At 32.1% G+C, this 26101-nt stretch overlaps 1 protein-coding gene across 1 annotated transcript in view; it reads right to left on the bottom strand.

The window, feature by feature from the left end:
* Positions 1–13930: 13930 nt before the first annotated feature.
* The window catches only part of TIM13 (translocase of the inner mitochondrial membrane 13), a 39800-nt gene continuing 27629 nt past the window's right edge, over positions 13931–26101 (bottom strand). The window contains exon 2 of the mRNA XM_089810775.1: positions 13931–14247. Within this exon, the coding sequence (XP_089666901.1) occupies positions 14095–14247 (153 nt within the window). The 3' untranslated portion in view covers positions 13931–14094. The remainder of the gene's footprint in view (positions 14248–26101) is intronic.

Genomic DNA, 26101 nt, shown 5'->3' with positions numbered 1-26101 from the left:
TTGGTTTTGTTCCTCTCGTTGATTCATGTAGGAATTTGTAGTTGAATATTCAAAACTAGGCTCGAATCTGTAACTTTCAGAGCTAAAATACATCCTCCTCTACATATTTCAAGGTGAGTCTTTTATTTTTCATTTCCTTTCATATCTTTATCTTAGATCTATATCATAATTGGGTTGATTGTATATATATAACATCTAGATCTACATTATTTAAGCAATTGGTTCAATTTTACATACACATTATCCTATAACCTAGCCTAAGAGTTCATTTCCTTGTATTGCATTCCCCCTTATATTTTGAATTTAGTATTGGTGCCCTTCTTACTTTGGGTTTTAACTAATATAATTTGGATTATAAGTGGAATCATATTTGGAAATTCCCCTCTTTTCCCTCATACATATTTGAATGGCTAAGTGGCCCAGAAAACAGGATATCTACAATCCGATTAAAGTGTTTCCATTTTCCTCCTAAACATTTTGGTGAACCTCCCTTCTTCTACGAGTTAGATTGTTTGAAGTGTTTGAATTCTTTTGGTGAACTTGTCTGCTTACCCCTTTCTTTTAGAGTTAGATCTTTCTTAAGATTTCTCTTCTTTTGCATTTCCCTCTTGTGGATTTTTGGAATTTTATCCTTTAATCTCTCACATTTTCTTCATTACATTAGATGAACTTTATCTCTTCTTTGGGGATCTAGATCTAGTTTTGTTTGCATTTAGCTACATCTCTATCTTTCATGGATTTTATAACATTGAATATGTACCCTCATTTACTTCATGATGATTCCGCTATGGTGTGTTTTATTGATAGAGATGAACCTTTCATTCAAAATATCACTATTTGGGATGAACCTCTAGATAAAGATGTTGACTATTCTCTTCCTTGTGAAAATAATAACATGATGATTAATACCTTTTCTTTTCAAGATGAAAAAGTTGATACTTTTCCTTCTCCTAAAACATACCTTCCTCTTAGGGATCTTTTAGAGCAAGAAGAGAACATTATAAATACTTTTATCAATGCGACCTTGTCTTCATTTGATGCTCCTAGTAGATAAGATTCATTAATGGACATCCATAATCCCTATCCTATGGATTCCTTGGGAAAAGAGGATAATGGTGATCTCCTTAATGCTCTCTTCAAGTGATGACTCTATGGAAAGGAGAGAATTTTATCGAGTTAATATGGTTCATATTCCTTAACCTCTTACTAATCCTATTATCACTCTCAAGGATTGTCCTTCATCAAATAAACCTCGCCTTACCCTTAAGGGTTGTCCTCAAATAAATCTTAAAGGAGAACATAGTAATTCTTTGGAATATTATATGGTGTCTCACACCTATCGTACATGGAATAACCCTCAACCTACCACTTCTCTTCAACTTTCTCAACCTATTCTTCCCCCTCCGCCTCATCTTTCTCAAAATATTGGGTTGGATTATGATTTGGTATCGTAGCTACATAATACCCCCACCAAGATTTCTCTTTGGGAACTTCATTAAACATCTCCTACATATCATGAAGCACTGAAAAAATCTTTATCAACTCTTCCTACTCCATCTCCTAATCAAGATAACATCAATGTCTTTTTACAATGCATGAATGCTACCCTTTGTCCACATCAAATTGTGTTTACTCATGATGATTTACCTCCTAAAGAGATTCAAGATCACTATGACACTCTTATCGTAGTTATCCTAGTCAATGGTAACCTTATTTGTCGAACTCTAGTTGATAATGGGTATGGGCTTAATATTTTTAGTATGGATATGATTAAACAAATTAATATTGATCTTTCACATATTAAAACTGACAGTAATCTATATGTGGCTTTGATAATGTTTCCAAGAAAACTTTAGGCACAATCACTTTACCTATCAAAGTATGTCCAGTTATTTTGGATACTCATATTCATGTTATGCCTAGACCTCTTAATTACAATCTTCTTTTGGGTAGACCTTGGTTACATGCTATGCATGTTGTTCCTTCAACTCTTCATCAAAAATTCAAGTGTATCTATAACAATGTGACATACACTTTTCATGCAGATACTAAGCCAAATAGTTGTATAGATATTGAGGAACAACAAATCAAGAATATAATGATAATCCCCATTCTACAAGTACCCTTCTAGGTGATGATTGGGGATCCTTAGATTTCATACCAGCCTTTATTGGGAAATATAGAGTTAAGTACCTTTGATTTATGAGAAATCGCGCAACTCCTCTATTCACCAACTTTGTTTCTACTTCCACTCATGATGAATCTATTAGATCTAGTGATAAAAATCATATGCCCTTAGGCAATTGTGGGCATAGGCACTCTTTTAACATCATTGCCAATCATAGTTTAAGATGTGCACAACAAAGTATTGAATCTCATTCTTTGGCCACATCCTCTTCTAACATATCTTCTACTAATACATAACTCATTTTTCCTAGATTTCTTTATGTTAAGGTGATTACTAGCCCAAAACATAGAAAGAATCATAGTAAGAAGCTTGAGTCTTCTATTTTGTATGTATCATTTTTATCATTGTTATGCTATGCATTTTAAGATTAAACAACTTCTTCATCATGAGGTTATTCAGATCTTCCCTCCTGATGAGATCTCTTTTAATCCTCATTTCTTCAAATAACATTTAGATCCCTATTATGTTGCTCCACACCATATAACATTGTTAGCTTCTCTCTTGAGGGCTCATTACCATACATGGTTCACCTTGTGAGTAGAATAATAGGTCCTCTCTTCTCTTGTTCCTACACTTGGGGGCCAAGGGAACCTTATCCATCTTTCTCCTTTGGTTGTGCATTATTTGTTTATCGTGTAACATCCAATCTTACATCAGTTGCAATTTGATTTTCATGGTAGATTAATCACTTAACTTGGAGTCTGATCATAGCATATTCTCCTTTTTCAAGGATTTAGTTTTTCAATTCTTTCATGGTATCTATGTATTTTATCCTTCCATGACCTCGTAGGAGTTGTGACCTCTTTGGTTGGGACTAGGTGTTGCTTGTGGATACTATCTTGATGTTGAACTTGTTATATCTCTTTTCATCACATCCTTAAGATGCCAAAATAGGTCATTATTTTTCCATCTTAAGGGGGGGCATACATGGTTCCCATATCTTTTTCATATGTTTTTATTTTGCAAGCACACCATATAGAGTACACTAGCATGACACAACTTGTTAGGACCAGCTACTCTCTCTTTTATATCTTAAGTTGGTTGACTAGTATGCAACACACATGTACTAGACCATTTGACCTATCCTAGAGCATATGTAAACCATTCTCATAATATAGGAGTACTATATCATGAGAGTATAAAGAAAATTGTGAGATTGACTAACGGGAACACAAACTCGCTAGACCATTCAATAATCCCCCTTTCTTCTTTGTGGGATTGACTATCAAGCACACCAACCCATTAGATCATTCAATCCTATCCCCTTTTGTGTGATTCACAATAAGGAACAAAAACCTTATTGGGCGAGTTGGTCACACCCCCTTCTTTCATTCCTATTAGTAACATCTCTCCTATTATGATTTTGGGATATGATGAAGACTCTAAGTTCCTTAGGAGAAAATACAGATTCTGAGTATGGCTTAGAGTACTTTATCCTTTCTAGCTTGGTAGGAGTTTTGGGTTATCTTCGTATCTATGCATTGTTCCTAGCTTGATGATTTCTTTTTCTCCTACGTTGTGATAAGATCATATTTTTCTTTTGATCTACTTTATCGTGAGTTTTAGGAAACTCATACTCTCGCTAAAGTCGGGGCTAAATGTACCATCTTAAAATGGATGCACTTTCATTTTTAAGATCTTTTAGCTCATCATGTACTAGCCACCTGGACCATAGATGGATCTCTATTCGATGTTATTTCTCTCCTATTGTGCACCATGTCTTCTAGTTTCATATGTGAATCTTTCTTGGCCTTCCCGAGGCTTTTTCTCTCCATTCTCTAGGACTAGGTTGACCCAAGTCAACCTGGTCGGTCTAGGTCGACCTAGGTCGACCTTCTCCTTGATAATTATGAGTTTTGGGGCCCAAAAGGTCTCAAGTTTACAAGCTGATTTATTTTTCCCCCCTGTCGGCCTGAAGTTAACTATATGTTTAATAGTCAGCCTACAGTTAACTCTCTACTTAATAGTCTGCTTAATAGTCAATCCACAGCTAATTGTACACTTGACAGTAGGCTCGTAGCTAACTCTTCGCTTAATAGTCGACATGCAGTTAACTCTCCACTTAACAATCAACATGCAGTTAACTCTCAGTTTAATAGTAAACCTTAAATCAGCCTTTAACAATTTTCCCACCAAAAAACTAGTATAAAAAGAGGCTTGGAGGCTTCATTTTCACAACTCACATCAATTAGTCACATATTATCAAGCACTCTAGGCATTGCAGAGCTCAAGGCATCTAAGCATTCAAGCAAGAAACTTTCTTCAAGCATCTAAAGATTCTTTGTGGTCATTTCCTCTTCAAGATTTAGCTTATTGTTGGTCATCAAAGGAGGAGATCTACATTGGCGCATTCATTATCTTCTCCATTTGTGCACATTGGCATCATGGCTCCATGAGGTGGTTATAGTATATTTGTTGCAATTGTGGAGATAGCATACATTCTTCGTACCGAATTCAAGATCTACAACATACATTATGACAAATCCTTATTAACAAGGGTTTTTACAAGCAAGGTTAATATTTACATTTATCTTGTTTCCTTTACATATATTTACATTTACATTTTAAGGTTGATTCCTCAATCTAGGGCTTGACCAAGGCAATCCCTCTCCCAAAAAAACCTCAAAACCAAGTTTATATCTATGTAGGAATAGGATAGCAAGATTTTGCATGCAGATCTGAAAATAACTCCCTGAAAGCTTTCTGGAGAAGTCGGTTTGATTTTGTTACACTATTGTCGAACTACATCAAATTCAAGGAAAGACATCCTTCCTCAAGGTTGACCTAGTCCTTTGTGCCTTTTTGTCGAACAATTTCTGGGTTTTGTTCCTTTCGTCAATTCATTTGGCGATCCACAATCATATATTCAAAAATAGGCTTGGATCTACAACTTGTGGAGCTAAAATACATCTTCCCTTGTGCATTTCAAGATGTCTTTTTCTTTCATTCCCTTTCATATCTTTATCTTGGATCTATATCTTAATGGGTTGATTGTATACACATACCATCTAGATCTATATTATTTAAGCATTTCCTTATATTGTATTTCCCTTCATAATTTGAATTTAGTATTGGTGCCCTTCTTTCTTTGGATTCTAGCTAATCTAATTTGGATTATAAGTGCAATCATATTTGGAAATTCCCCTCTTTCCCTCACATACATATTTGAATAGCTTAGTGGCCCCAAAAATGGGAGATCTACAATCCTATTAAAGTGTCTTCCTTTTCCCACTAAACCATTAGTATACACTAATATATTTTCATTGTAGAAATGAATAATAATAATAATTAGAGAGCACAAAAAATTAATAAACATAAAAAATATGTGATCACTCACATGTTAAATTTAGAAACCCTAAAATCATTAAATTAGGTAAACTATCTCTCTAACCACATTGCCTAGATATTAAAAATTCATAGGTGGGCAAGGGTGAAGCATCGAGATATTCGCATTGTAAAGAATCACTACAAAAATATCAGTTAAGGATACATAGAGTTTGATGTGCTGGAATATATATGGGTAGTGTGAGAAAATTTATTTTGATTGGGTTGAATATGGTAAAAAATGGTTGCCATTAAAATTCTTTCTTATAAAGGACCAAACAAGTTTTTAAAGGGCTCAAAAATGTCGTACAATAGATTTTGAAGCACCAACATATATTGTGGTATTTAGAGGTATAATCCATTTATAGGTATAAGCCAACAAACCACCAACCATTGTACAAGAAAGCACAACAAAGCTCTACCCATATGCCAAACAATCTATCCAACGAAAAAAATCCCCTACAACAGAGCCAAAAGTAAAGGATCAATTGACCTAAAAGGGGAAGCCTAGGCATCATTTGTAGAAGATTCAAACCCAACTGTAACATCTCCTTGGGAAGGGGATCTATCAGAAAAATTCACTCACTTAAATCAAATCCCAAAATAAACAAGCTCACTTGTAGATTGTTTCACATGCCCTTAGTAGAATAAGTCTTCCATCACACAAAGTTAGTAAGGAGGGAGGAATGAGTTTATGCAATCTATATGAAAAAAAATCATTCGGATGACAAATCTAGGCTAATCTTGGATGTTTAGTGAATTACTTATTGGTTTGCATTTCTTTTGAAATCCATAATAAATGATGGTTAAACATTGAGTAATATATTAATTCACTTGGTTAGTAAGACAGATCCCCACTTCAAAATTCCTAACTTATACCAATTTATGGATTCTAGGTCAAGTGATAAGAAGAGGACTACAACAATACTTAAGATTTTGCAAAAGGGATAGCAAACTAAGTGGGCTTGACCTTGGAGAAACCTCTCAGGTTGAGCGCGTTTGAGCTAGTTGTATTGGGCTTGATGCTTCACCCTTGTGAACATCATAAACAATTAATGCCTATTGTTTAATTCATTATCATGAGAGAAGATCTTGTGAACAGCCACTAATGAAACAATATCACAATTTGACTTGTACAAAATCTTCTTATTAATAATTGTAAATTATCAAATTCAAATACAATATATAAATGATTATTATTCAAATATGCAATATATGAAAAATGATAATTGAAACAATCAAATTCAATCTATAATACATAGTATGGTCCTCTAATGTGAACAAAACAAGAAAATATTGTATAGTAAAATAAAAATTGAGTTTTTGTCAAAATCTTGAGTTGAATAAAACTAGTAGGTAAGGTTAAAAAGAACATGTTGAGCCGAAGCAATGTGAACTACATCAACTTTTACCAATTAGAATTATTATTACTAAAAATGTTAATGCAATTTAATACACGTGTTCATCTTAATTATGTGTAGTCCACCCATATTTTGCGCTTATATATAAATGCCCAAAGATTTTTTTCAAACTTGAAAAAAAAAAGTCCTAAGCAATGTTCTTCATTGTAAATGTCTAAATGTTAAGAGCCCAAAGAAGGTACACCATAATACTATAAAGTTATATCCTACTTTTCTAAACATGAAATTCTCTACATTCTAAATAAGTCAAGGCTAATATTTTATGTTTCATTCTATATTCATTTTATCAAATATCAGAACAAATAACATTTAAACATTCTAGACTACTGTATATACATTTTGAAACAAAAGACAAATTTTCAAAACAAAAAAGCATATGCAATTTTTTTATTTCTCAAATTATGTAAACTTCGAAAATTTAGTTTCAAAAGCTAATACTTTTGATAGAAATAGAAGCATCATGATCTTGAAATATTCTATATCCTTTCACTACAACCAAGACAAAGGGGTCATTGTCTTAACATCAATGCATCAAATACATAAACCCAAAGTTCAGTAATTCTTTTCCATATCAGTAAGATACACAATCTTGAAATCTATTGTATTCTCTTTTTTTTAAGATTTAATATCTAACTTATCAGTTGTCCACCCAATCTAGAAGGACAAACTTTTAACTAAGAACCAAAAATTGACAAAGATTCAATTTACCAAAATTGACACAAAAATCAAATCTCTACTTATTTAAATGAATGAATAATATATGAAATCCTTTTGTTCAAGTTATGATCATTTTGGATCATAATTTGCAGCCCTTCTGACATGCCTACTAAGCTTACACCCCACTACATGTATAAGAGATCTAATTAATGTAAGTTTGTTTTCTTCAACATCAGTATGTCGAACACATATTTCCAACAGTTATCTTTCATTTTACTATCAAAACACATAGTATACCTTTACCTCTAAATTGTTATCAATACTTGTCCCAAGGAAAAGAAACGTGAAAATAGAAACCTAACTAATTTATGCTCACCTTTGCCTCTTCTAGGAGGAAACAAGACCAACTGAAGTAGGTATTCAAACTGTAGTCTTTACTATAATCAACTTTAAATAAAGCACCAAGCTCAAAAGAGAATGGAATACTACACCTTGTGAGATTTGTAAACCATTTGTTTCCTCATCTCCACCATTTTATAGCCAAGGCTATGACAATAATAAACTTATGCCAAACATAGGCAATTGGCTAAAAGAGTATCAAAAGGATAGTAATGGATGATGTGTAGTATGTTCCCTAAATCCTAGTAAAATTTTGAAACTCTCAATGTCATCATGCTACAATTAAAAAGGCTTACTCAAAAATTTTGAAGAAAAATAATATCTTGGTATATTATGGTGGAACTTACCAGTTTAATACAATAATTTGTATGTTCAGATTGGCGAGCTAAATGATAACTACAAACACACAATCATATTAAACAGTTAATGGGCACTATTAATATATTTGTCAATAGCCCTTTTCAAGATAAGCATTATCAAAATGCTACATATTGCACTAAAAAGATAACTACAAGTACATGTTCATATTAAAACACTTTTGAATGCAACCAATGCATGTGATGTCAATGACAGCTTTCAAAATCTGCATTATCAAAGTGCTAACATACTGCACATCTTGGTAATTTCACGAGGCTCTGCAATAACTAATTAAAAGAGCCATAAATGTTTATATCTACATGGATTAAGTTGTTACATTCCAATTTTGGCTCCATTTGAAATGTTCATATAGTTGTTGAGGTTACATGTGAAGTCAATTGACAGGTAAAATAAGTTATGATCATTTGAAATAGTAAGATGGTTAATCATTATACTTTCATATGATGTTGGCATGCTAGTTAACCATTATCATGATATTTTAGTGTTATCTTGGAAAGTTGGTTATTCATCATCAATTCGTGGGAAGTGAAATTGCGGTTAGTCGTTATGATAGTTTATGATTAATAACTTGTTATGGTTATCGATATTATATTGAGGAATATGATATAGTTGTGGAGAAATTCCTTGCAGAAGCACGTCAAGGGGTGGAAGCATTGTCAGAAAAGAATTGGCATAGGGGCACCACCATCACTGGGCAAATAGGTACAAGTCTTGAACCACCATGGCTATGGGTAAACAACTAGATAAGCAATAGTGTGTATTAGAAAATACCATGAGCTACATGGTCAATTTTTATAACAAGAAAAATATTTAAACATTTAATATCATGAAAAGAACTATAAACTCTCTCTTATTTTGAGACCAAGGAAGTGATCGACATTATAAATTCACACACACACACACATTATATGTGTATGTGTGTGTAAACACATGCGCGCGTGTGCGCACACACGTGTGTGTGTGTGTGTATCATCATCATCAAAGTATCATGGTGACATCACACACACACACACACACACACACACACACAAATATATATATATATATATATATATATATATATATATATATATATATATATATATATATATATGCACATATGTATATAGAGAGAAATAAATTATACGTACTCTTTAAATTGCACACACACACACACACACACACACACACACACACACACACATATAGGTACAATTAAAACTTTACCATATAGAGAGAATATAATGTTAGAGATAAATTATACGTACCCTTTAAATTGCACATGTATATAGATATGTGTGTGTGTGTGTGTGTGTTTGTTTTATACCATGAAAATATAATCTTATAACTCCTTATCGATGAGCGATGGCCATGTTCAAGTTGGCATTCATCTTTTAAATATTTGAATTTTCAAAACCTTCTTCTAACCAATGTTCCTTGTAACCGAGCATTTGGTAAAAGCATAGATTTGTGTCACCGTTTGTGATACAAAAACCTGTTTTGGTCAAATCTCATTTCTCTATCGAAACTCATTTTTTTTCAAAAATTAAAAATACCCTTTTATAAATCTCAAATTAAATATCATCATTATATAAATTTTTGAGTGTTTTGATTTGTTATAATATGTTATAATCTAAAAATATTATAAGTCGATATTTCAACATTTCAGAAGATGCTCTCTCAAAAAATGAAAAAAATAGTAAATCATATATAAAAAAATTAAAAATTATATTTATCACTAGAGGAGAGAATCCTCTTCACGAATATGTAATTTTTTTTCAAGAAGGTATAGATTTGATAGGGAAGTTTTGACGAGAAGAAAAAATTGTTGGATTCTGACAAGGTCGAGCTTGAGTACTTATAACAAAGAAAATATACATCAAAAATGATTATTTCTTTTTTTGTTCACTAGCTATACATGTCATCTATAAAATATTTTCAAATTAGAACAAAAAAAGATGATTTTCACATACTTGTTTGACGAGAACTACATCCTATATTTTTTACAATTAAAAAAAGGACTTCAAAATAAAATAAAATGAATAAATTCTTAGTCAAAAAAATTATAAAAATTATAGGCAAAAAATTCATACAATTCTACACATTTCATCATTTTACATCATCTTCATATTTTAAACACAAATATCATTTTTTTTATCATTAATGTTGAACTGTCACATTCTGATATCACGTTTCTTTATAAAAGGTGACACAAGTTTGTGCTTTTACCCCATTGTGAAACCATAAATCACCTGCAGCTACAAGTGGCCCGAGCATGGCACAATCATATTATTATCGAGCGGCATCTCTAAACCAAGAGTTTAGTATTTTTCTTTTCTATCTTCTTCCCTATTCTTTCTTCTCTCTATCAGCACCTTGGACTGAGCATCAAGTAACATGGGTAAAGCATATCCCAAGATCTATCTCCTCCAAGGTTGATCGATGTTGTTTTACAAGTTATGGATCAATCACAATTATTTCTTTTTCTATACTTCTTTCTAATACAAATAATTATCTATTGCTATCAGTAGAGGATAGACTTGTTTATAATCTGCAATGCAACTATGGTCTAGCATAGTTATGATTCCCATAAGTACCAAGTTTTGTTGCTATCAAACGAATGATGATTCATTAATATAATCTACAAATACCATGGTCTGCAACCACGTCACCATAATAATTGAACCTAAAAAGTATAAGCTTTGTTCTTTTATTTTAATTCTAATCTTTGCATGACAACTACATAGGGACAGATCACAATGCCCATAACATGTTCTTTGCTATATTATGCATGACATAATCTTCTATAAATTTGAATCATATGTAATGATATTTTGACTTACTGATATTTGTTGCATACCAGTTGTGGTAAGAATCAAAAAGGTATTTAAGGAAACAATATGTTAAAGATCTCATTATTAATACTAGTCTCCTAGGATGCACCCAAGGCTAGTGAAGTCGTGTGAATCGGTGAAGAGGAGATGAACCTTGCAAAGGAAAAACAAACTATAAACAAATTCTCAACTGCATAAAAATCTTAAAAAGAAATTGCTAAAATCCAAATCAACTCATGATTGTCCAAGCATACTCAGTGCTCAAGTCAAGTAGTGGAATTAACTATTAAGATGCTCAATGGATGGACAAGGTGTTCCGTGTTTATTATGAGTAGGGAGGGCCTTTCTTGAATGAGATTGTGTGGATATAATTAAGGGTCCACATTTGGGAGGTTAAGTCTCTGTCAATGCTTCCCCTCTCTACCAAATGCCAAGACATGCACAAGACAGAGATAAGTTATGCATTCGACACTTGTCAATAACAGGTATCTTACTTGATATTTGAAATTATAAGTTGAAGATATGATAAATTGATTTATATTTGAATCAGTTAATCACTTCAATGTAATCAACTTTCTCGTTAATGTAAATGATAAGCAGTAAAATCATTTGATTTTCCCAAGTAAACATTAAATATATTTGTATGCATGAGATAGGTTTATCTGACAATTGTTATTTCTACTTTTCATTTATGTGAATAATGAATCTAAACATATCTTCTAACTATATGTTACTATGATAGTTAGCAACAGAAAGAGAATAGATGATACAGTGGTATTTGATGCCATAAATGGCATTTGTCTTTACAATATAGTGGTATAACTATTCGTGCCCTAAGTGGCATATGTGTATTAACTTGAGTTTTGCAAATGTTGCCCTAGACAGATTCCATTTTCAAATTTTAAGTATGTAAAACTTAAATTCTTTGTTTTTTATTGATGATGCTATCAATTGTTAATTACAAGAATCCAATTAAATTTATTGTAACCATTAATCTCGTTCACATGTACATAACTATTATAATTGTTTTCTCATGGATATGTAGTAGTAGCTATATTTTCATGATATGCTAGTTGTTAGTTAAGACCTAGAAAAAAATAGTGGTTGCTCAAGTCCAAGCATAGAAAATGTACAGACTTTGATAGGATAACAAGGACAATACAGAAAGAAAGAGCTCGTTTGGCTACAAGAATTGTTGAATGCAATATTCATCTATGTTGGAATAAGCTATCTTCTAGTATTCATGCATTCTTAAAATAAGTTTTGAAATATCATTCGAACTTGTTTGGTTGACTTGGAAGAGGAGTCGAAAGATGCATACTCTTATGTTTGGTTACAACAATTGAAATAGGAATTGGAACAAGTTTTGTTTTAAAATTTTAGTAATTAAATTATTGTTTTTAATTTAATAATATTTTAAATAAACAAGATTTTTTATTTATAAAAACTAACACTTTCGTTAATTTTTTAAAAGCTAAATTATTTTAATTAACCTTTAATTTATTTTTTAAATTGATTTTATAAGTGAAATATGTGAAATATATACCACAACCTTTGAAATTCATCAAAATTTAAAAAACATATTATATTGTATATTATATATTTAATTCTATATTAAATGAAATTATTTTAATGAGTACAAGATAAAAACTCAAATCATTTTATTTCTAAAAGTATTTAAAAAAATAAAAAATACAAATAAGTTGAGATCATTAAAATACGATATTTAAATTATCTTTCAACATAGTTTTAATTACAAGACTAAACACAATAATTTTATAAAAATTTAGAAAAGATATCAAATTTGATATTAATCTTTTTTGTCATTTAAAAAAAAAACACATTAAATGTTAAATAATGTTGACCTAGTTAATATCTTATGATGGAAGAAGAAAATAGTCCAAAAATGCAGTTGAGTGGCAAAACACACTCAAACGACAAAGTCAAGGACTCGACAACCCATCAAATTGGATTTATTAAAAACTGGTATAAGAATAAGCTATTCTTAGAATTCCGCCATGCTCATTTTGGGGTCAAATTAGGATTAGGCAAATTCTAATTCTAATTTTGTATTTTGCAAACAGATGTCAAATTGGCGAATGCAAGTATTTAGATTTTCTTATTCCTGCCCAATTCCTGCAGCCAAACGGGGCCTAAAGGAACATCAATTTGAAGAAATATCAGAGCTGCATTTACTTGAGTTCTGCTGCAGATCAAGAGATATTCCCCATATACCAATCAATTTATCGAGCAACTAGTTTGAAAGAATCCCTTCAGAGTCATCCCAAAAAGCTGAGCCATACTACATGTGCATATATGGCAGTCTGACCCTTGTTGAAGATTTCCAAACAACATATTGGCTGAATTTTCCAAAGGACACACAACTGGTAATATATTTATCATCCAAATGCTAAAAGCTGTGATTGCATGCATCAATTAAATAGATTATTATTACCATCTAACTGTAAAACTGCATTTAAATAGATGAAGCCATAAAAACATAGTAAAAACAAATTGGGTATGGTCTACATTGTACAATAACAATCTCAAACTAGATGTCATTTATCTTCTTCCCTGATTATATCACAGGACAACCGATTCAATATAATGATTAGCATGCAGCAATGCAATTATAATAAAACACTCACACATAAGCCCCCTTGGCTGCAACTGCATAAAGACATATGCAATGCTTTTACTCTAATATATCTTGAATGGTAATGGAACATAAACATGCAGATTAGAAAGGATGGCACAACTTAAACGAAGTTATAAATATTTTCTCAAAATTGGGAACGAGGAAACAAAATCTTTCACATACATTCCCTAATGTTTAAAATTCAAAAATAAATTGGATAATCTCACTGCTGAATTAACTTCTGCCCTGGAAATATTAGTCAATACAGGCTGTCAATTAGCGAGGAGATGCACTGAAGATTGCACGGCTTATGATACCTGTTGCCTCAATATAACGCTCCACACACCTTGAAATGCAACTGCTTTCACTTCCACTCAGACTTGTGCCAGGCTTGGTAACACACTTGGCAAAGCATTTTGTACGCAAAGTCTGCACAATCATAAACAACATGAGATAACAACACATTTTCCTGCAGTGTATGTACAATCATTAAAAAAGCATGAGATGACAAAGTATTTATATACAAAATCTACTACTTAATACAGTCAATGCAAAGAATTCTTAATCAGGAACTTTCAATTAGATCAAAGTGAATAAAACATGTTTTGATAAAACAAAAATCTTGCGGAAGGGGCTTATCAGCTTTCCAAGAGTGAAATTTACAAACTCCTGTGTGCAGAGTGCAAACTGGAATAAATACAAATAATTCAAAACTAGGTTACCAGGTATAGCAAGAAAGAAATTAAGAGTACAAAACTTTCAATTAGATTCATCAAAGTGAATAAAACATGTTTTGATAAAACAAAAATCTTGCAAAAGGGGCTTATCAGCTTTCCAAGAGTGTAATTTACAAACTCCTGTGTGCAGAGTGCGAACTGGAATAAATACAAATAATTCAAAACTAGGTTACCAGGCATAGCAAGAAAGAATTTAGAGTACAAAATCACTTCCAGATTGTTTACTACTATTTACAACTGTTTACCAATACTTGACCAATTATATTCAGCTAATCATCTCTGGAGATTGCTTACTAATATTCATGTAATGTATAAACATATGTTTTGCAAAATCTTATGCATGTTTAAGGAGGCCCTCTGTTCACTGAACACCATTTCTTATCAGGAGAAGGTCTCACAGGGTTTTGGGTGTCTGATTCAGTGATTGATTCCTTGTCATGCTCTGATTTTTCTTTCAGCTTTCCAGAGATTATTATCCTCCTTTAGAGAAAGGACATTTGGAAGAATAGGTTCAAATTAAAATTTACTTTTCAGAATTATACAGTAGTTTCTATATGAGAAACATTTTTGACACATTGTGCGAGTGTCGTGTGTGTGTGTGTGTGTGCACGCCCGAGTGAGTGTGTGTGTGTGTGTGAGAGAGAGAGAAAGAGAGTTATTTTTTGATTCTGGAGAGAAAAGGCTCGTTTTATGATTGCTGTTGTAGATGATTAACCTTTCAAATATCTAGTTAGTATGGTTCTCTTTCATCTTTTGGGATAAAGGATCTTGCTTTGACAAGCTAAACTGATGATTTATCATTTGTGCACACCATATTTTGTTCTTAAAATTTAAAAGATGTGTTAAGAGACACAAGTTTTGTGAAGCCTGTGCATTTAAGAAGACTAGCAACAAGAAAGATAGAAAAGTCATCTCAGATACATATAGCTTTACTGTAAAGATACATTTAGTTAAATTTGACATCCGATTACATTTTGAGTTTTACAAACATGGGTCAATGAGTTTGACTCAAAATCACACAGTTAAATCCTGATAGCCATATCACAATTTGACTTGCTGTGGAAATTATCTCCTGCTTATAAACTTGTTCGTGTCGATTGGGATTTTTAGAAAGTATAGTGCTACCATTGGCAGGTAAGACTAAGAAGATCACATCCGAAACAGGCGGGCATATATGTTAGCATCTGACTCGGAGATGTTATACAGCATGAGAAGCAACACTGGTCTTACTTCTCAGTTTGGGTCCCTTATGGAGCACATGTAGCATAGCAGTTGTTTTAGCTTCCAGATGATTGAGCTTGTTCTTGAGTGCTGCTTTGGAACATAGTTCACAGACTCGTACTCAGAGAGTTCTCAAAATGCCTAAAAATTTCAACTCAGAAAATACTCGAAAAACTACACAAAAACCCAGCAAATTAAAAAGGCTAAAACTTGAAATTTCTTAAAGATTAATACTTTTTTTACCCATATTTTTCCTTCGTCAATGAAAACACAAGTTAAACTTGTAAAAACACATCTATTGTGACCTTTTCACACCATTCCCACATCGCAAATGGGAACCCCCTCTTTACCCTTTGGCAGCCAGTAGTAGTTAGATTTAGTGTAGTCTGGCGAGAATTCCAGGTCTTGAAGCTTGAAAAGGTTGAAAACATAAGCAAGTCTAAGGTGTAAGTCAGGCTCTTAGTTGTAAGTCAAGAAAGTCAAGTTTCCAACACAGCCAAATTTCCTCACCAACCTTAGTGAAGGATGAGCTCATGAAGAGTAGGATTTCAGCTCATTTCTACAGGCTCGTATCCCAAGCACACCCTCATTTCCACACTAAGGCTGGGACTCCCAAACTCGAGGCAAATGTAAAATCTGATCTAACTACAAGGCAATAAAAATGACAAGGAGATCTATGAAATTTAAACTTGCCTTCGAATGTGATCTGATTGCCATGTCAAGTATGCAATCCTCAAACAACTCCTCTGCAAATTGCAAATAAATGAAGATTTTGACCTCAATGATGAAATAGAATCTTGAAAACAATAAGAAATTTGGGCAAGGTGCAAGAAGATTGTCCAACACTCGGTAGAATTTTGGAGATGGAACTTAAGATGAGGTTAAACGGGGGGGGGCTGATTTCCGCCCTCTTTTTGGGGCTCCAAGCCCAAGAGGATGCTAATTTCCACCCAATTTGTGGGGTTCCTAACTTTTGAATCTAGAACAAGGTGAAGGTTTTGCTAAAACAAGACAAATACTCAAGGAATGAACTTAAAAGGATGATCTCATTGCTGTTAGAAAAATTGCAAAATGCTTGGGTATCTAGTTTCGATCACCCCACTTTCAACAACAAACAAATCCCAGCAAACATATGTAAGATTCCAAAATAATCATGAAGTTGATGTGCAATTTCAACTGAAGAAGTCAAGGTCAGGGTATAAATTCAAAATATTTGTCGATACCTTGCAATATTTTTTGAGAGGCTGAACTTGGAAGACGAACAAGCAAGGTTGAAATTCTGACCTACTTGGGGCTTCAGGCCCAAGCAAGGATCGGATTCTGACATTGTTGGGGCTCCAAGCCCAAAAATTTGATGAAGTCCGCCCAAAATTTGAGTGAAATCAGAAACGCCAAGACCAAGTTCAATTGGTTTTTGGAAAAAATTTAAATAATATTTGACTTTGCCATGATGAAAATTGAGATGAGGATCTATTTTGGAACAAACTTAAAATCATAAAAAAATTAATAAAATCTGTCATCTGATCCCAAGCATTCCAACCAGCATTCAAGTTTTAATCAAGTGATAAAACGCAACGCTTGGCAAATTGTGAGAGTTAGTCTTTAGTTGGAAACAGAGCTTGTGCTAGTTTTCACCCAAATCTTGGGGATCAATCCCAAGACAGCCCTAATTTCCACTCAAATGTTGGGACTCTATTTAAGAGGTTTAAAAAACTCAAATTGATAATAAAGCAAAATTTCAAGCCTCCAAATCAGGTAAATCAAAGAAAAGAGAAACAAATTGATAAATTCAATTGGTTTGAAACAAGTCTGCCTATTTGTTACATCCCAATTTTTTACCTAATTTAAAATATAGCCATTGAGGTTCACATGAAGTTAGTTGACAGCTAAATTTGTTATAACCCTACAAAATGGTAATATGGTTAGTCGTTATAATTATTTATCACGAATTCATGAAATTGAATAGACGATTAGCCGTTATGATATTTATAACTTGTTATAATAATATGATTTAACTACCGAGAATTTCCTTGTAGGAAGCACGTCCAAGGGGTGGAAGCATTGTCAGTAAAAAATTAGGCACAGGAGCATCATCATCATTGGGCAAATGGGTTGAGGACCTGGCAACTTGAACATAAAATATATTTGTGGGACCCACTTGAGCTATTAAGAAAATAATCTAGAAAAACATAAATAATTGAGTTAAAATATAAAATGTATCTCAAAGGATTTTAAATGATCTTTCGCCATATTATTATAATATATATGTATATACGTACGTATAGATATAAAAATGAAATGGCATCATTATATTATAATAATTTAATAAAATGATGTCACCTCATTAATATATTTACATGTACATATATAAATATAAAATAATAATAATATTCGAACTATAATCTTCCAACTTTATTTTTCCATTTTAATATTCTTTGCTTTTAACAGATTAACACTTGGCGTGATAAATTGAAAATAATCAAATTATAATCTTTCCAACTCTTTCTTCCAACCTTTTATTTTCCCTCTCTTTTATAGTCGATTTAAACACTTGGCAATATAAGTTTGCATATAATCTTTGAACCGGCAAAAGCCAAAAAACCACGGCTCTCCTTTTAAACTGAAGCCGTGTATGAAGTCCGGCACCTTTTATATATGCTCGTCTGCCTTGCGCATTCAATATTAGCATCCACATACCGCCAACCTTCCATTTTTACTGCACTCTTTGTTCATTTGTTATCTCCAGCACCCGAATCCATATAATCCCGTGACTCGAAGTCCCATATCTATTTCTAGTCTAAGCGTCCATTTCAAATAGTGACCCTGTCGTATGAACTCGACCCTTGAAGTATTATACATTGATACGTTTGCAACGCCAAAAGGAGAGTAGATTCCAATTCGGATTGCAAAGATTCAAATATATCCAATGTATACATTATGTTAAAATAACTATGATCATTTCTGCAAATGTACTCACATTGCCATTGTAATTGATGATTTCTAAATGCAGATTTGGATCTCATATAAATATGAGAGGAGACATGTCTCTATAGTTAATCACCATTTAGTTTATAAATAACTATATGTATAACTCACCTTTAACATATATATAATATTAATATATTAACCATATATGTAATATAATATTATATTATTATATTATTATATTATAATATATAATTCATAATATATATAATACATATTATATTACATATATCATATATACATTATATATATAAGATATATAATGCATAATATAATATATATATATATATATATATAGATATATATATATATATATATATATATATATATATATATATAAGATAGTTATCTTAAGGACAATCTATCATCAATGAGGTAGCTTTAATAAATTCAATCTAACAGAGGCTACAACAAAGTCATGTCCCATAGCTTATGTAAGTCATAGACATACATAAATACACTCATACATATATATATATATTCTTATTATTAATATGAGACATAAACAATGTTCATATAAATCATGAATACAAATACTCAATGTAATGAGTATATCACTTCAACTGATGCTATACTTCAACACTCCCTCTTAGCAAGGGAGAAGTAACAAAAACATTTTATGAAACATCAGAAACAAGGATATCTATACACAACATATTATCTGATTTAAATACTCTGAAATAGTGATGTCAAATAACTACAATCACAATGTTATGAACGCTATCATAACATACATTATGATCTCTAATTGTCCGAAACAATATCTAGAGTAATCATAATGAAAATGTTATCTATGATCTCTAATTGCCCGAAGCAATGTCTAGAGATGTCCATAGTAATAACATGAAAATTTGTTACTCATGATCTCTAATTGCCCGAAGCAATGTCTAGAGATGTCCATGATAATAACATGAAATTTTGTTGCTCATGATCTTTAATTGCCCAAAGCAATGTCTAGAGATGTCCATGATAATAACATGAGTTCGTTATCTATGATCTCTAATTACCCAAAGCAATATCTAAAGATGTCCATGATAACAGGCCTATCATTTGCAAGATCATCACCTTACAAACAATTACCTTCTATTTGTCTGTTATCATGGTGTCCGATAAAATCTGGCCCAAAGAACTATGATAGCAAGTCTACCATTTACAAGATCGTCATCTTATAATGGTTACCTTCTGTTTATATGTTAATGAAAGATCATCACCTTTCATTACATATCATATGTGAAATAGTAACTACCATGAACCTAATCATAGGGTGGTACAAAGGATTTCCACCTTATATTTCTCTCTCATAGAGGAGAGCACATTATAAAGAATTTCCCTTAGAACTTCTCCTCAGAGTCTTAAGATATCATCCACAAAGGATTACATCTCAAAAATTTCTCCCTCTGAACATCGATCCTGGGAAGTCAGGTCCTCTTTGTTACTTCCTCAAAAACTCTCTTTACCCAAGGATGTCTGTCAAACTCATCATTCCCTCATGATATACGTAGAAGTAGGCCCATCAACATTATGTAGTCACCTATATGTATTTCTAGACTCCCTCTGTGTATCAATCTTCTAAGCTCCAGCATTGCCTTCGAAGAAGTGTCATACTCCCTCTTAATGTAGAAGAATCTCATAATCTTAATCATCAAAGATGTTTTCTTCATGAGCTTCACTTTATCCATCTTAATCATCAGGGTCTTTGGAACAACTATCATTAGATTTAGTCTGCACAATATTTGGTAGCATATGTAAAGTACCAACCTTCTTTTCATGTACGAATATCCTCAAACATAAAAGGAAAAGATCAAAACAACTAACCCTTATATTTTGTATAGAATTACAAATAAATGAATAGATAAATGTAAAAGATATAAGTACTTATCTGCCCATGAGGGTCATGGAATATCTCCTTTTCTAAGGATAGTTCAAGTGGGAATGAAACATTGCCTGTTATTCCCCCAACAATGTAAAGTTACCACACTTATATCATTGAACACTTTCACATCACATCAAATTTGACGACTTCTTTCTAAGTTCCAACTTGCACTTTCATATCATGTACACAAGGAGTAGGTCCATTAAGATCACATAGTTGAATGAATTATAGTCCTCTTTACTATTACAATTTATCGATAATTGAAGATTCTATCACAACACGATTTACTCCCTCTGAATCAATATGATCGAGATCACCAAAGATTGACTAAATCATATCATCTCTCTGCTCCCTCTCTTTCAAAGTTGCCTGAAATAACATTCTCAAAGAAAAAGATCAGGGCACATAGCTTTTATAGTATACATAAGAATCTTAACATTAGTTAGGATTCTTACAACATCACTATATTTCTCATTAATAATATCACAATTCACTATATAAATAATCTACAATTGTGAGAAAATAATTTTACATTTACAAAATGAAAATTCATAATGATCTAATTACGTATATAACATAATAATCTTTATATAATTTCCAATATAATATAGATCAAATAAATATTTAAATATATACATATATTCAATACGAATATTTTAATCTATGTTTTCAATATATTATTTCCTCATTTTAATATTAGACATATTCCTATTACTAACAATAACATAAATGATTGTAATATTTATTTTATATTTTGATTAATAGAAGTAATAACTTAATCTTCCATACTCTCATATTAGATCTCTCAATCATTATATCAAATTAAATGTCATCAAATGCAATTATACATATATAAGTACATGTATACAAATTCAAACTTTCAATTATATGTTAATACACATATAAATAATAAATCATTACCACTTTGCACAAAGAAAAATTAACACAAATTAATCAACATAATACTTACCTTTTATGAGATCAATAGAATCGATGTATTTATTACCCTAAGACTGCCTTGGACCTCACATTAGCCAAAAAGTGGACAATTTAACTTTCTTAAATATGTGCCTCTTCTTGAATCTTAATCAATTATATTGCCCTAGTATTTATTTTCAAATCTACCTTATCATATGTCCATTATTATTCATTCCCTTTAACCAGTCACAATCTATGCAGCTTACTCAACTTTCCTTATATCAACGGAGGGATTTGCATGCATATCATGTTTGTATTGATGGGGCAATGTTCTTCCTTTTCTCCATTTCAACAATGACACATAATAGCTTTCCTTATATTGACGGATGGATTTGCATGCATATCATGTTTGTATTGATGGGGCAATGTTCTTCCTTTTCTCCATTTCAACAATGACACATAATCATGCTAATGTTATGCCATCCCTTCTATTTCTCACCCATTTCATTGCAAACCATTTAATACTTACACCCTCCCTCTCAAGATAACTATTTCAATTGCAGATTTGGATGTCGATAATTCTAATGTTTGTTGGGAAGTAAAATATCAACATTTTATGATGGCCTAGTGGCTCTGGGTCAACTTTCTTGAATGTTGATATCAATAATCCCTTATTTCCCCATATCTAAATCTCTTTAATTAGTTGATCATCCTACTCCATGTATTTTTCTTTTGTGTTGTATACTTCCTTTGTGAATAGTGATCCTTGTCCCATCCAATTCCAAGGTGTCTAACTACGTGGATTTCCCCAGGTGATATATTTTGTTCATGCATACTCTTTCTCTATTGTTTATTCGTTAGGTATATGAGACCCAATGGTTTCATATAAGTCAAGTCACTTGGGTATTCCCCCTCTATTACTTGAGATCTGCAATACTAACTCTGATCGTTTTGGGTTTGTATTTCTCGTCATGAGGTCTGATAATCCCTATTCCACGTCACGCAATAGTCGAGGGACTATGTTGGCAATAACATCAATACTCCCTATGTTTTTTTTTTCCTTTAGAAAAATGATGCCTCTTTCATGTATATGAGTATTCAAACACTTCCATACGGGACATGACTTTGTTACTTCCCGATCTTAATCCTCCAGGCTTCCGTGAGACCTCTACTTATTAGTTTCTCTATGATCTCTTGGTCAAAGACTATTCGTTGCTTCTCTCTTACTTCCTCGATCATGTTCGTGTCAAACTTATGTTGACCTCGCAATGGTAAACCTGCATAATTTATATGGTGTTCCTTTTCATCTGTTATTTGTTTATGCATTCTCCAATTTGTATCTTTACTAATAACTTGGGCGTTCATCGACAATAGACCACAAGCTCTAGAATCTGGTTCGGTTACAACCCCCATCAGGCATTGTAACTGTATCTCCGGATAGTTTATCTGCATCTCCAAGCAATATTATTTTATCTCCAAATTTGAAGTAGCCAGATAACACAAAATTGTTGACCTATGTATTAAGCTACTAGCTTGATAAAGTATTATTAAGAACTTTTGAGATTTATTTCTGCTCATTGTATCAAGCAGCGACAGTGACATTTTTCCTTCAACCAAATAAGCTTTTGTCCAGTCTAATACAAAATCCTTTGAAAAACGATGATTCCAAATTTCAAAACAAATCACAAATATTACTGGATAGTACTGGGCTTGCCTAAACCATACTAATTTTGACATCAATGACACATTCCATGCAAAACAAGTTGCTTCCTCACATTTGCAGTTTGGCTTTGATACCATGTTAAAGTAACTAAAATCGTTTCTGCATATGTACTCACATTGCCATTGTAATTGATAATTTCCAAATGCAAATTTAGATCCCATATAAATATGAGGAGACATGTCTCTGTAATTAATCACCATTTAGTTTATAAATAACTATATGTATAACTCACCTTTAACATATATATAATATTAATAAATTAACCATATATGTAATCTAATATAATATTATTATATTATTATATAATAATATATAATGCATAATATATATATATATATAATACATATTATATTACATATATCATATATATATAAGATATATAATGCATAATATATAATATATATTATATACATAATATACTTATCTTAAGGACAATCTATCATCAATGAGGTAGCTTTGATAAACTCAATCTAACAGAAGCTACAACAAAGTCATGTCCCGTCGCCAAAGTAACAAGAATCGGAATCGGATCGAAATCGGCAAGGCCGAATCAAATCGTGAATCGGCCATGAATCGGAATCGAATCAGCCATGAATCGGAAAATTTAAAAAACCCTTGAAATTTAGTGAGTAACTTATTTCATAAACCCTTTATTGCTGATTCGATTCACCAATTCACAAAAAATCGTTTGGCTTGAATCGAATCGACGAACCGCGTGAATCGCATGAATCGCCGTGATTCTTGGAACTATGCCCGTCGCTTATGTAAGTCATAGACATACATAAATACACTCATACATATATATATTCTTATTATTAATATGAGACATAAACAATGTTCATGTAAATCATGAATACAAATACTCAATGTAATGAGTATATCTCTTCGATTGATGCTATATACTTCAACACATTAGGTCATGTTACGACATTTCAATATTATTTTATTGCTTTCCAAAACAACCAGTTAGGCATCTAAGATTTTTCTCTTTTCCAGATTTATTTTTCAAGATACAAATATGAGTTGCTACATACTCAATGTCCTTGTTATCAGTTTATTTTCTTTAAACTTTCATAGTAAATTAGATACAACCCTTATGTAAGCGTCTTCAACTACAATAAAATCTGAAATGAAAATACTATCCAATGATTAATGCTGATCTCAAGAACAAGTTCTATGTTGTCATAAATTATGATAAAAGATATTAAGAGCAAGATGTTCATAACTTTTCCAAAACACCTGGGATTCACCGGCAATGTAGCCATGAAATGGTGAAGAGGTGTAAAAAGGGCTGAGTGCTCATAATCTTTCAAGCACCTGGGAATCATCGGCTATGTAGCCATGTAAGGTGAAGAGGTGGAATAGATTTACAAGAAAGCAGAAGAAAAATCAGACATGAATAACTTAAATGAAATATACTTAATAGCTCATGCATGTTTATTGTATTCTCCTATTGTCAAGTCGAGTGGTGTGATTAAAACCAAGATACTCAGTGGATGACAAGATGTTCCGTGTCTATTCCGAGTAGGGAGGGCCTTTCTCGATAGAAATTGTGTGGGGATAAGTTATGCTCCGAGGTGGGTTGGTTAAGCCCCTGACAATGTTTCACCTCTCCACAAGTTGTCGAAAGTGCAACAGACAAAGATAAGCTATGCATTCAAACGTTTGTTGGAAATAGGTAAATTTGTTTTTATGATGTATATGCAAGACTAAGGTAAGATTAATTGAGTTTTATCATCATTACAATTATTTTTCATTTAGTTGCAAGAGAAAGATTTATTTGATGGATTGTTATATCAATCTTTCATTTATATGAACAATAAATATGAGCATATCTTCTAATCTTATGTTATTGCCATAGTTAAGCATTCAGAAGGAAATGAATAATACAGTGGTATCTAAAGCCCTAATTGATTCAGTGGTATCCAAAGCCCTAATCGATACAATGGTATGTGATGCCCTAAATGATCCAGTGGTAATTGAAGCCCTAAGTGATACAATGGTGTTTGCAGCCCTAAATGATCCAATGGTAATTGATACCCTAATTGATATAATGGTATGTTATGCCCTAATTTTATATAGCGGTATTTGATGGTAATTGTCATTTGATTTTGATATAGCGGTATTGAATGGTAGTCGTTATATGATATTGTTATAGTGGTATTTGTGGACTAATCTGGATGATTGCAAAAGCATTTTTACAATGATTTATCGGTTCAAATTCCATGCTATGTAAATTTTAATTTCCATAGAAAATTCATTTATGGTATTTCAATTCTTAGTTATGAAATTTTGTCTAACTAATTTTAACTGTTAATCTCATTCATATGAATGTAACTGATTTAACTGTCTTCCTATGAAAATGAAGTAATAACTGTATTTCTTTGATATGTCAAGTTGTTAATTAAGACCCGAGAAAAGTGTATGTTACACTATTAAAAGATGAATCATTGCAAATTGATTGATTAAAGGCTAGGTCAGCCTCATAAACAATAGACATGACCTTTTGGATGAAAACTTATAAAGAAGGAATCCATGACTTCATTTCAAATCAAATGCAATTTAATCCATACCCCAGCAAATTTATCAAAAGAACAAGGGAAAAAGGTAGACCTGGCAGGGAGCAAAAAATAGGTAAGGGGAAAAAATCAGAAAATTAAACTTTTGTGAAACTCAAAATTCCTTACACATTTCAACATGGCATGGATTGTAACTAAGTTTGCAATAATAAACTAAGAAAATCAAATGGTTTGCTGGGCATGTGTAAAGGGAAATTGAATGATTTGAAATTGGATATCATAAATCAGAACTTAAATCATTTAGAAG

The sequence above is a fragment of the Cupressus sempervirens genome, chromosome 11, assembly GCF_028749045.1.
Source record: "Cupressus sempervirens isolate cs-2001-9-10 chromosome 11, ASM2874904v1, whole genome shotgun sequence".
Taxonomy (NCBI): domain Eukaryota; kingdom Viridiplantae; phylum Streptophyta; class Pinopsida; order Cupressales; family Cupressaceae; genus Cupressus; species Cupressus sempervirens.
Note: the sequence above shows the minus strand (reverse complement) of the source record. Positions and strands in the feature narration are given on the sequence as shown.